Here is a 12,745-nt window from a genome sequence, read left to right on the forward strand (position 1 = left end):
ACCTTTCAAAGGATTGTGACAAGTTAATGGGATTTGGACATGTCAGAGGCCTCGTTGGCTGGAAATATAGTTTTCTGTAAAATAAATTAACATGCATGTAGAACAGGATTTCAGATGAAGGAGCATTACTAGAAGAAAGCTGTTAGAGACTTTTCTGAGCAGGCTTTGTGGCTTAGTGGGATCTGAAACAACAGGAGAAGAGATATGGATGAAAAGCTAGACAGAGCTCTGCTTTAAATTTGTCTGGCTTTGCCATGCATCTGGTGGCTACTGGAAGGTGGACAGCCTTACACTTAAAACTTCCCTATTTTCCCAACCTTCCGTTCAAGAAAAGAGCTTTGCACAGAAAGACTGCTCAGGGTGAATCCTGCAACACAGTTATTTAAAGCATGACTTACCTGTCCTCAAAGGGAAAATCTGAGCACGTTATAATTTCAACAGTGTATTACTAGATAACACGATGAAACCTTCTCTGGATCTGAGCTGCAGTATTCACAAAATATTTACTGAAAATCCATTGTCATTGTAGTAATATACTGTGTCACTTCTACTGGATTACATAGCTGGCCAGAGGATAGAAGCTGCTGACAGCTTGTTTTCTAAATTTTCTTACAGTAATGCTTAACTGCACTACTTCTGCAGAAACAGGAATGACTGTGCTTCTGTGATGCAGAGGGAGTTTGATTCTTTCTGTAGATCTTAGACTGATGATCAGCATTATTTATGCTGATAGCAGTCTTCCAGTATTTTTTTTCAAGCTTTAAAAGAGATCAGAAGGCATTGTCTAAATTCTTTAGACCAGTATTCCCACCCCACGTTAAGATTTAAAGTATGTGTATATCTCATGAAAGACTTCACTCATGCTTTTCTGTTTATAAAGTGTTCAAGGGCCAAAATGTAGTGACTTTAATGTCAAAATGCATAATACTGAATTTCAGTCAGGATTTGCTATGTAAATAACTGTGTGAGGTTTGAATGTTAAGTTGTTACAGCTTTTCTCTTTAACTTCTAGACTTATTATTTAGATTTAATTATACCCAGCATTGGTATTTACATAATACACTTGGTAAAGTGGCTCATGAAAAAAGAAAACACTTCCCATTCCCTAGCAGTAGTAGCTAAGAGCAAATAGAATCAAGAATAAATGTACTAGCAGATGTTACAGACGTGCTTTTTATATTATAAAAAAAACATCCTGAATCCCATTTTTCAGGGTAAGGTAAGAGTTTTGAATTAAATATGTAGGCACTACTTTTTGTGAACTTCCACTCAGGGGAATGTATGAAATCAATAGCTTGAGCTGAAAGGTGAGCCTTGTATAAGAACTGTAGGATTTTACGATCCTTTTTTATGAATTAGCCAAATGAGCACAGGTATCATTGAAGTACTTCATAATATAATTATTTTTTCATGTATGTGTTGCACTTGGGGGGGAGGGGAGGGGGAACCAACCAAGAAACAAGACAAAATGCACTCCAAAATAACAAATTGACAGCAGAGCTGCTATGTTAGTTTTTCTGATTATCAATACTTTTTAGTTATGTTGGTTTTTCTTGAATTAGCAAGCACTCTCGAGCTTGTATCTTAATGGGGCAAAAGGTGCTCCTTTGTGAAAATCTTCTCATTTACTCAGAAAAACAAATCTGCCATGTTAATTTTACAAATTCAAAGCACCTGGTAAAAATGAGCTGTTCTTTAGCAGGGGGCTTGTTCTAGAAGTATTTCCTGAACTGAAAAAAAAATCCATTGCAATGTTTTCTTCCAAGGCCAAAGAACCTGGGACATACACGCTCAGGCAGCTGTGCACTTCAGTGGGAAAAGTCCAGTTTGTCCTCCTGCACATTTACCCGATTGTGCAGTACGACGTGTATTCCCAGGAGCCCCAGCTGAAAGTGGAGCCCATGACTGGTAGGTACAGCTGCTGTGCTGCAGTTGTTTTGATGATTCCTGTTGCCCTCCTGTGGGACTGAAGTGTTTTCTGGCCCGAGTGCTTCTCAGATTTTCCTTACTCTTAGTTTTGAGTGTAAAATATATTCTTGCTTTTCAAATTATCCATTAGTGGTGTCCTGTCAATAATGGCTAGTTTTCAACAACTCATTCCAGTGCTCGGCTCTGGACATGCAGTGTCACTTGTGAAGGTAAATTTGAACAAGTTGTGGCACTTAAATATCAGGTGTGATTTGAGCTGCCACACTGGTTAGAAGTGAATATTTAAATTTTTAAATATTTAAATATTTTTACTGAGCTCATTATTTGGTTGGTTTGTGATCAAAGGGTCAATTCGGTTGGAAAAGACCTCTGAGATGATTATCCAACCTATAACTGAACACCACCTCGTCAGCCAGACCATGGCACTAAGTGCCACATCCAGTCTTTCCTTAAACACCTCCGGGGATGGTACCACCTCTCTGGGCAGCCCATTCCAATGTCTAATCACCCTTTCTGTGAATAAATTCCTCCTAATGTGATTCTGCAATCCCTGTGGTATTTACAAGAAATACGTAAGAACTGGTATTCTCTACTAGAGATGATAATAAAAACTTTTTAAAAATGAATACTAAATACATCCATTGCTTTCAGGGACAGCAGAACATTACTTGCTGTATATCAAAGTTTATAAATGGAAGTTAATAGTGATTGTGTTTTCAGGCTATTAAGTGTGGCAGCTGAGGAGTTAATATGCATTTTGTGCTGTCATTCCAGTTAAAGGGTTTGCAGTGTGTGGGTGATGGAAGGACATTTGGGCATTAATCAAATTACCCAGCCCTGTGAAACTGATAGTGGTGATCCCGTGTGCATTCTGGCACTCTTGTTAGGTCGATTATGTAAATACAACATGTGAGTATGACTGGCATCACAGGTGCAAAACCACAAAGCTGTCTACAACCTGGAGAACTTAAAATGTTTGCTGAATTCTTTGGGGTTATTGTATTTCACTGAACTCTGTGCTGCCAGAGCTACACAGGATGTGAGCCAGCTCTTCTAAGCCATCCAAGATACAGTGGGTTTGGCCACTCAAGTTTAACCACTGGTTTCCCCACAAGAGGTATCTGAGCTGGGTTTAATGTGATGTGTAACACCAAAACCCCTCACTTGTAAGTTATCCTGATGTGTGATGAATGCTCTGCTGGTGAGCCTTAGCAGTGCATTGTAACCATCTACTGGAACCTGCTAACAGTTTCTGCTTTCTCCTCCAGACAGCCTTTTGGCTGGCATTCCCCAGAAGGTGAAGTTCACAGTGACCACTGGTCACTACAGCATGAAGAGCGGGGACACTTTGCAGCTCAGCAACGCGGACGCCATGCCCATCCTGTACCACCCCGAGAGCAAGGCAGTGATCTATTCCAACACCAGGGGTAAGCAAGGAAGGAAAAATTAACAACCTTTAAAAGCCTGGAAATCCTGAAGTAAACCTGTGCTTATTACAGTGTCAAGAACACTGACACTGTCTTTTTCAATAGTCATTATTAAGGACAGTTTTAGGGACTTGCAGCTGAGTACTTCAACGCGAGGAAGGTCTTAAGTTTTCACCCTCAAAGTAGTAGTATGAACTTTTCAGCAAACATAGCTGGACAATTTTACTTTCATGGATGAAACGCAGAAGGCATGGTGAAACTGCTGCTGATGACCAAAAATGCTGATGCCTGTGTGTGTTCAATAAGTTGCAAGTTTGCTTTAAGTGAAATTATGAGACCAAGGAGGTGCAGGGCTTTGTTAAAACTTCAGTAAATGTCATATGATGGCATAAAGTAGCTCTTTAGCTGGTTTGAAGTTTGTTATCAAATTGTCCTCTTAGTTCTTTCTTGAACATTAAAGGGACTACATGGAACACGGTTACCTTCTGGCTGTTTAAAAAGGATAGCATGTTACTCCTGTAAAGTTGTGAATAGCAGTTATATTTAAGATGTGCAGATTATAGATATAAATATAGAGATATCATTTGAAGAGGTTACTATGGAGTTTTACAACATGGTTGCTCATTGCTGTTTTTGCAAAGGTGGGGGTCTTGCTAGGAAGTGGTTATGGCACCACATATTTTTCTATTATTTCTGTTTTCTCCCACTCTACACAATTATAGAAAAGATCTCAGAATCATCATTAAGGATTCAATCTTCTGAGAAGATCACAAGCATCAGTTTGCCAGTGGCTCCTGCGTATCATGTGATTGAATTTGAACTAGAAGTCATGTATTTGCCATCAGCCACAGAATCTGCAGTGGAGAAAGAAAATACTGTAAATAAAGAAAATCACAGAAAAAACAAAGAGAAGCAGAAACGAGACAACTGCATGGCTACTGTTGACCAAAAAGTAAGATGTAGTTTAACATTTTTATTTTGAAATTTATTGGATCACAGGGGTAAGCACTTCACAAAATAGAAGTGGTGGTGATGGGGAACTGCTTGTATGGAACTTATTTTCCCTATTAAAAGATGTACATGCAAAAAATCATAGCAAATGTTACAAATATAAAGAAATTGTAAACATGAGCAGAAAGATACACTATGTTTAATATATTGCCAACTGTTCCCCTGGCTAGCAATCGGAGTTTTAATGTTCTAACACTCAGAGTTTATATAGCATGAAGGATACCTGTGACTTTGTAAAAGGTGTTGTGGTGGTCTTTAAATTCCCACTTCTGATTCATGGGAAACGTATTTCTTCCACTTGCAAAGAATCTGTATGCCATGCTGAGGCACTGAACGCTGTAGTGTCACATTATTTAGTTGGAGGTAGCTTTTCCTCTTAATTTTTATTATGAAGGGTGAATAAAATAAGTACTACGGAAATAAACTGTTCAACTGACAGCAAAATGATCTTGAAACCATCACCTTTCACATTGTTACTCCCTGTTAAAATTGACCATCCTTGTGTGTGAGGAGCTGGGTAGAAAGGAATAGCTACAGACCAGCGTTGCTAAAATGTGATGTGACAAAAGTCTGGGTTTTTTTTCAGCATATAAAATACGTTGTTAAATGTATATGCTTTACAGTTGGAAGAATGGCAGCGTTCAGTTCAGGAGAAATTCTTCAGTCAAATGTGCTGCTTCAAATTAAAAAGACATATACGTTAAATATTTTTAAAATATTTTGAGCTTGAATTTAATATATTAAAGTATTAAAAAGACATGTAATAGATCTTATAGCAATTTATTTGACACTGACCTTTACCAGGTTATTGTATCAAGATGCTAGTGGTACTGTTAGTGTCCTTTTACCTCTTCTTTCTCCTATTTCCCCTTCCTTTATTTTCAGTCTTCAGAACTGGGTATGTGAGTTTCTGTAGGAAAAGCTGCTTTGATATTTCATATCCCACTCACAGGCAAAGAAAAACCTAATATTTTTTCGGATTAGTTTTTAACATGTTTTTTTGTTTGTTTGTTAGTTTGTTTCTTCTTCCCATTCTGGATGCATTAGATGTAGACACTTTGTGAGAAAAGTTTTGCTTAGAAAGGAGGAGAAAAGCAAAATCTTTATGCCAAATACCATTATGGATAAGAACTTTGTTCCCTTTTTTTTTCTTTAGGTGACCATTGATTGTCCTTGGTCGATTTACTCCACTATTATTGCATTAACATTCTGCATCCCTTTTAATGCCAAGCATTCCTTATTGTCAGCTGGCAAACGGTAATGTACTCATTAAGTATTTATTGTTTCTTTCTTCTTATAAAATATGGAGCTGGAGTTTCATAAGCAATATTTATAGTAGCCTTTTTTTTTTTAATATATTTAAGTTGAGCTTTTATTGTCTTCCCACTGGAAGCATGTGCATTTCCTCTAGTGTTCTTTCACGACAGTAAAACAAATCTCTGGTTTCAGCTGTTTTGGAAATAAGACCACAAGATGAACCAAGCTAAGCTGTTTCTGTGTAGTTACCTGTTTTTGTTTATTGTGAAAGAGGGTGTTTTACAGCCTTGTTTTATGGACATGGACTCTCTCAATGTAACGGTTCAGCTTTCACTGAACAAACTGTGTCGCGTTTTTCAGGAAATATGTGCAAGTCTGTGTTCAGAATTTGTCAGAACTCTGTTTCCAGCTTTCAGACTACAGCCTAAAAAATTCTGCTGACTGTAGAGATTTGCAGCTGGTACCTCTCAACCCTGCATCTCAACAGGTAAAATTCACTTGGTGGTTTATGAGCATATTGGCAGGACAAGTAGATGAAAGTTCCTTTTAGTGAAATTGTTAGCACTACTTCTGCACATAGATTTTGTAATAATTAAGACTGGTAGCTGAGTTAGGTCAGACCTTTGTAGTTCTCTGAGTAAACTGATTTTTAAGGATGCTTTGGAGAGCATTGACACTTGTAGATCTCAGAATAATTCTAAAACTTGCAAAGATTATTAGATAAGTTTTCAAACTTGTTCATCTCATGCAAAGCACTATATACCTGCTTGAACAACAGCCATACAAATGTAATATCACCACTGACATTTAATGCATTCATCTTATGGCTGCAGTTTGTCATTAGGTTTTAGGAAAAAAAATCAGGTGGACACAGTTTTCCAGTTAAATACAGCTGTAAACTAGTTGAGTTGCAGAACAGTTCCTTGTTCTCAGCATCATAGAATGGTTTGGGTTGGAAGGGACCTTAAAGATCATCTTGTTCCAATGCCCTGCCATGGGCAGGGACACCTCCCACTAGATCAGGTTGCTCAGAGCCCCATCCAGCTTGGCCTTGAACACCTCCAGGATGGGGCAGCCACAACTTTCTTAGGCAACCGTGAAGTTTCTTTCAGCCTTGTCTGAACATATTAACTTGGTCATTCTTGGTGCCTAGGAAAAGCATGTAAGGACATATTAATATATTTATTAAATTTGACTTTTGATTAAAATATTTTCCGGGCATGTTTGAATGTGAATTGTTCCCTTTTGAAACACTCGATTCTGACAGTGAAATCCCTCCTTTTAAACAGCTGTGTGTTGTGAAAAAAAAATCACTACTAGTTATTTTGGTTGCATATTTCCCTAATGATTTACTTAATTTAATTTTATAAACTATATTAATGCCAGAACAGACTAACATATATATGTGCATTTCCACTTGTTTTCCAGAGGAAGGAAGGAGCTAACACTTTAAACATTTTCTTTCAGGTCATATACAGTAAGCAATCAATATTCTTTGTATGGGAATTGAAGTGGACAAAAGAGCTTCCTCTCTCCTTGCAGTGCCTGTTTTCAGTCAGCTTTTGTCCAGCTACCTCTGAAGAACAGTCTCTTACCCTGAAGCCGTTCACTTATGAATTCCAAGTGGAAAATTTTTTTGTGAGTATAGCATATCTTAACTGAAAAGGGTTTCCTAATATATGGAAAGGGAAAGTCAAGAAATGTATTAGGAAAGTTCTGTTTACATCATGAGATTAATACTTGCTTAGAATCATTGGAAAACCAGTTTGTGAATGATACTTTTGCAGCCTGGTATGATATAGTGGAATCATATCCTTGCCACAGGAATGTGGTTGGGGCCATAACACTTGCTCGTGGTCTTGTTCAATTTTTTTGATGATGATCTTCCTGGATTTGAGCCATGGAGAGTCTCTGTAGATTACTAAGCTGCTTTTTTCCCTGCTATCTTAAGACTGTGCTCTCCAAAGCAAATTGCAATTTCCAAAAAATCTGTGCTATTGAAAGCATCTGAGTTGTTTTTTGTAGTGCTTGAGATGAGCTCCTCTAATGAAATATTTAGGGTTTTCTAGGCCATTATCTTAAATGTTTCTCCTTTTCCCTTATGGATGAACTTTTTATTCCTTTGATCAGTTAGGAATATTATAGGCTAGATAAAATTCCATTAATAGGAGCTTATATCAACATTATTTAATGTCATCTCTAAATTCAGTGTTACCCTTTGTGATGATTGGGCAAAAATTAGCATCATGAGAAGACTTTCATTGGGTTAAATCCTTTTGTCTGTCTTCAGTGTTGCTGCATTTCCTACCTGCTTATTGCAAACTGGCATTGGAGCAATATTTTAGGTGTCTGTTTACCTGCTGGCATGTAACAAGCATTTGCTGTCACCTGTATCAGCACCTTTCTGGAGTTTTTAAAGAGAACTAGCTGTGTTAAACAGTGGGGGTTTTGGTAGAAATTTAATTTTGTAGGAATTGAAAATTAGCTCTTTGGTGTGGGCACTGTTATTTGGGGGACTGTGAGGGTAAGAGGGTTGAAGTAGTTCTCCTGTATTACTCAGAATGACTCTTCCTGTAAAGGGAGGTGCTAAGAAACTAATAAAAAAATTTTAAATAGTAAGATTAGTGTCCATTCAGGAACATTGAAAGGCTGAGTTAAAGCACAAAAGTGAAGGAAAAAATGGTATGCTCAACTGCTGGTATCAAAAACAGATTGAATCAAATTTGGTTTGATTATCTGATCTAGTGGAAGGTGTCCCTGCCCATGGCAGGAGGTTGGAACTACATGGGCTTAAAGGTCCCTTCCAACCCAAACTGTTCTAGGATTCTGTGTTCTACGATTTTTGTAAACTGAGCAAGATAATGAAGTGAACATTACTTGTAACTGATTCTTGCATTAAAAAGATCTAACAGGATATGGCTGTTAAATGTCAAGTTAAGTTTGTGTTGTATCAGTTGTCCAGTTCAATTTAAACACAAGTAAAACACCCCTTTTTTCTTGACAACAGCACTGTTTTCTTCCTGACAGACATTGTATCATGTGAAAAGTGAGATTTTCCCACCACTGGGGGCAGAGTACTGTAAAACAGGCTCCCTCTGCTCTTTAGAGGTGTCAATCACCCGACTTGTTGACCTCTCAGAGGTTGACAGAGATGAAGCATTAACAGAATCAGATGGATATTGCACAACAAAACTTATGTATGAAGGTAAGACTATTTTTCTTGAAAGTTCCCCAGTACTCTTTTCTTGAGAATGGCATCTGCCACACTTTATATGGCAGATGTTCTTGTATTGTGGGTAAAGCAGTTTGCATTTTGCTAGACTGAGAATATTTTATTTTTTCTCTTTAATCTGTCCTCTAGTGGAATATAAATGCTCTTCAGAATGGATGAATACTTGCTTGGGGCCCAAATATAGTCCCTTTTGTGTAGAGCTGTTTTCTTACCTTGCACAGCTCTTAATGCATAAAAGCTGGTGGGCTTTTAGATGTTGCTAAAATGCTGAAATAAATTATTGTGAGGGCTCTCCATTTTTCACAGAAGATCTTTGTAGTGTTTGCTCTTAATTCTTGCAGTTGTTGACAACAGTAGTAACTGGGCAGTCTGTGGAAAAAGTTCTGGAGTGATATCTATGCCTGTAGCACCTCGAGCAACTCACAAAGTCCACATGGAAGTGATGCCACTGTTTGCTGGAAATCTGCCTTTCCCTGATGTCAGATTGTTCAAATACCTCCCTCACCATTCTGCTCACTCCATGCAACTTGATGCTGGTAAGGCTCTCTTCACTATGTGGCTACTTACAGAAATTACTCTGCTTCTGCTGTGTTGTTGTGTAAAGAGAAAAGCAAGGCAAGAAATATATTGGCCAGGTACTCATAGGTGTCTGTGTTACTGACCCTCACTAACAGTTCTCATTCGAAAAAACTTATAAAATGTTGCTCTGATGGAACTTTGAATTTGGGTTGCCACCTCAATCTGTGAGGAGGAATAATAAATGCATTGTTTTCTTACATTTCCTTTAAAGATTAGTTTGAAAGGTAGTTGTCACTGTCATGGAAGTTGTCTCTCCCTTAATTTATAATCAAGTGAAAACTATTCGATAACCCTCTAATCCTGCAGTTTCATTTTCTGTAAATTAAACATCTAGTGTGTCTTCATTAGCTTTGAAATTTTTTCCCAGTTTTTTAAGGGATTAAGTATGAAACAAAAGAATTGCTGAAAATTTGTGGCATGTAGACCAGATGAAATGAAGAGTTTAAATTGCCACAGCCATTCAGAGTATTTACCTGTACTGTGAAGTAATCCCAGAGCTTAGTGAGAATTCACTTGTGCAAGCAACATGTGTCAGCTGAGCTCCAGGAACTGCCAGTGTGCACCCTTCTGGCCTGTGACAAATGTGAAGTAATGCTACTGAAATTTTCCTTATAAACCAGTATAATTCACTGTTACATCTGGTGCTGGCCTAAAAGTGTGCACAGACTGTTACCTCAGCAGAGATGCTCAGTAACTGAACAGGTGGTAAACTGACAGTGTGCCTGAGCTCTGAAATTATCCTTTAAGTCGTTTAATCTGTCCGTAGAATAAAACTGTGGGGGTTTTTTTGTTTTAAACAGATAGCTGGATTGAAAATGATAACCTGTCTGTGGACAAGAACGTGGATGACCAGGCTGACAGCAGCAGCATCAGGAGCAGAGGCAGCCTGCACTCCACAGCCAGCGGGGAGCACAAGGGTTTGCCCATGCCCCGGCTCCAAGCCTTCTCTCCGGGTCAGGTCTTCAACAGCAGCACGGGAATGCAAATCCTTGTCATTCCCAGCAAGGACGACCACGTTCTGGAAGTCAATGTCACGTGACAACTCGGTATGGAAAACAAGGAACACAAAAACCCCATTAGAAACTGGATATGAAAGCACTTTAAAGGATAAATGACCTGATTTAGTCTTCGTTGTAACATTAACTCTGAGGAGACCTATGGCACTCGACGTGTACTGGCCATGGAAGCACCAGACAATTGTATCAATTTAAATGTACAGTGAAGCTTGTGTCAGCTAGTTTATATTGCCACTTTAGTATGTTTTGTGTAAGCTACTGGGTTTTCTCCCTTCAGTCACATCCTGCATCAAAACACAGGGCAACAAAAGCAAAAAATCCAAGTATTTGGACCACTTCTTTATTTTTTTCTGTCGGGCAGCTGAGAGATTTGTTTCATGCTTCCTACATATTTTAGAATGTAGAGTTGGATGATATAATTATCCAAATCTTGAATTTTTATGTAATAATTTACAGGCTTTTCCACACTTGTGCCAGAAACATAACAGAGCATCCAACAGCACATTCACTGGTGTGACAGTTGCTTTACTGGTTTGGTTTTAGTTTGTTTGTTTGTTTTATCATTGTTAATTCCTGCCATTGCAATTTTATATTAAACTTCCATCATTTCCATACTTAGATGCATGGAAGAGCTACTGCTATAAACAATCTTAACTGAACAAAATTCCTTAATTTTCTGAGGCTTTCTCCTTCACAGAGTAGACACTGTGATGTCACATATTATATGATTTTTTTTTTGGGGGTGGGGGCTGGGTCATCCTCTTGCATATTTCTTACCAAAGAAAGATATTGATAGAATTTAATAATAAATTATTTGGCTTATTCAGTTCCCAGATTAATTTCTTTTATTACCATTTCCAAGTGGCTTCGTTTGCTGCCCCAATTTTTAAATTGGGGCAAAAATTTCAGTATGATGTGATACTTGAACAGTCAACCTTTCGTCATAAAGGCTTAGTGTAATTATTACTGATTAGAGGCCAGACTTCTGCATTCATGATGAAAGAAAGATGTTGGTTTGATATAGGAAAGCTTGCAGATGTAGAATAATCGTGAAGCAAAGTTAAAACATGTAACTTAAAGAATTTCATTATTTATATCTGAAATGTAAATACAAAAAATGTAAAAAAAAAAAAGTGTAATTTTTGTGAATGTTGCAAAACCACCTGTGACTGGAAAAATTACAACTTCTGATGTCCTGCTTCTGATACTGAAACTTGTGCATTTAATGTGAGAATGACCTTTTCTACTTGCAGATCTATAATGGTGCGTTGTCAACAGACTCCACAGAGGAAACTGTCCCATGTCAAATACTTGTCAGTAAAACTAAAGTGAGGAGCTGCTTGTTAGACAAATTCATTGTTATTATTTTTTTTCTAAACTCAGCTTCTGCTAAATTATAAAGGGGAAATAAAAAACAAACCCTCTTTCCAAAAAGAACAGCAATTAAGTTGAAAAAATTAATAGGCACCCTGCACTGGTCTAAACATTTTTTTTAATTATTATTTTTTATTTAAAAAAAAGAAGTCTAAATAGATGTATAAAGTAGACCTGCTAGCTGAAAATGTTCTTATTATGCATCTTCTTTCTGTGAAGGAATGCCCTTTCTCTGTGGAAATCATACCATTTTATTCTGGATAAAACCCAAAGCATCATTTAGTGCGAATGACTGCTGGGATTCCTTGACTGGAAAAGGTAACAAGTTAGTGACTTTGACACTGCAGGTATTATTAATTCCATTTTCATGGTTTGCTATTAAATCATTTTTCACATTGTTCTGTAATATACTGTTAGATTAAACACATTGTACTAAGATTGTTTAATGAAATTGTAAGCGTTACAGTTCTAAATATACATGTTTTAAAAAGAAATCAACTTCTCTGCTGCTCTGACTTGTATTTTGTTGGAAGGAGTGATTGTTTCACCAGTTTTAGCCAAAGCTACTGTCGTCTGCAAAAATCAGATTCATGACCCTGTGTGCAACAAGCCAATAATTACACCCTAGAGAGAGACATTGATTATTTATTTATTTCAGAGGTTGCACAAGCCTGGGTGCTCTGTGGTATTCCACAAATCAAGCACATCCCTCTGGACTTTCTGCACCATTATTTATACACAGAAGTTCAGTGTCAGTAACCCTCCATTACAAATGGTTAGTAATTTCCATACAGGTTACATACTCCCAGCTAACTACTATACATGCTCAGGGAAAGGGTCTTCACCTGGGCAGGGTCTTGTTACCCTGTAGGTGTGATTTTTAGTATTATAATGAGGATAGTTCAGCTATAGGATATATG

General features: G+C 37.6%; 1 protein-coding gene across 1 annotated transcript in view; it reads left to right on the forward strand.

Annotated features, from left to right (window-relative positions):
* TRAPPC10 (trafficking protein particle complex 10) overlaps positions 1–12,319 on the forward strand; it is a gene marked incomplete at its 5' end in the record, with an annotated part of 42,101 nt that extends 29,782 nt beyond the window's left edge. Inside the window, 9 exon segments of the mRNA XM_029964739.1 lie at positions 1,767–1,908; positions 3,198–3,356; positions 4,079–4,308; positions 5,524–5,624; positions 5,985–6,111; positions 7,092–7,262; positions 8,652–8,829; positions 9,198–9,392; positions 10,236–12,319. Coding sequence (XP_029820599.1) covers positions 1,767–1,908; positions 3,198–3,356; positions 4,079–4,308; positions 5,524–5,624; positions 5,985–6,111; positions 7,092–7,262; positions 8,652–8,829; positions 9,198–9,392; positions 10,236–10,474 — 1,542 coding nt within the window.
* Positions 12,320–12,745: the final 426 nt, after the last annotated feature.

The sequence above is a fragment of the Manacus vitellinus genome, unplaced genomic scaffold (assembly GCF_001715985.3).
Source record: "Manacus vitellinus isolate BGI_N305 unplaced genomic scaffold, ASM171598v3 scaffold_7_pilon, whole genome shotgun sequence".
Taxonomy (NCBI): Eukaryota; Metazoa; Chordata; class Aves; order Passeriformes; family Pipridae; genus Manacus; species Manacus vitellinus.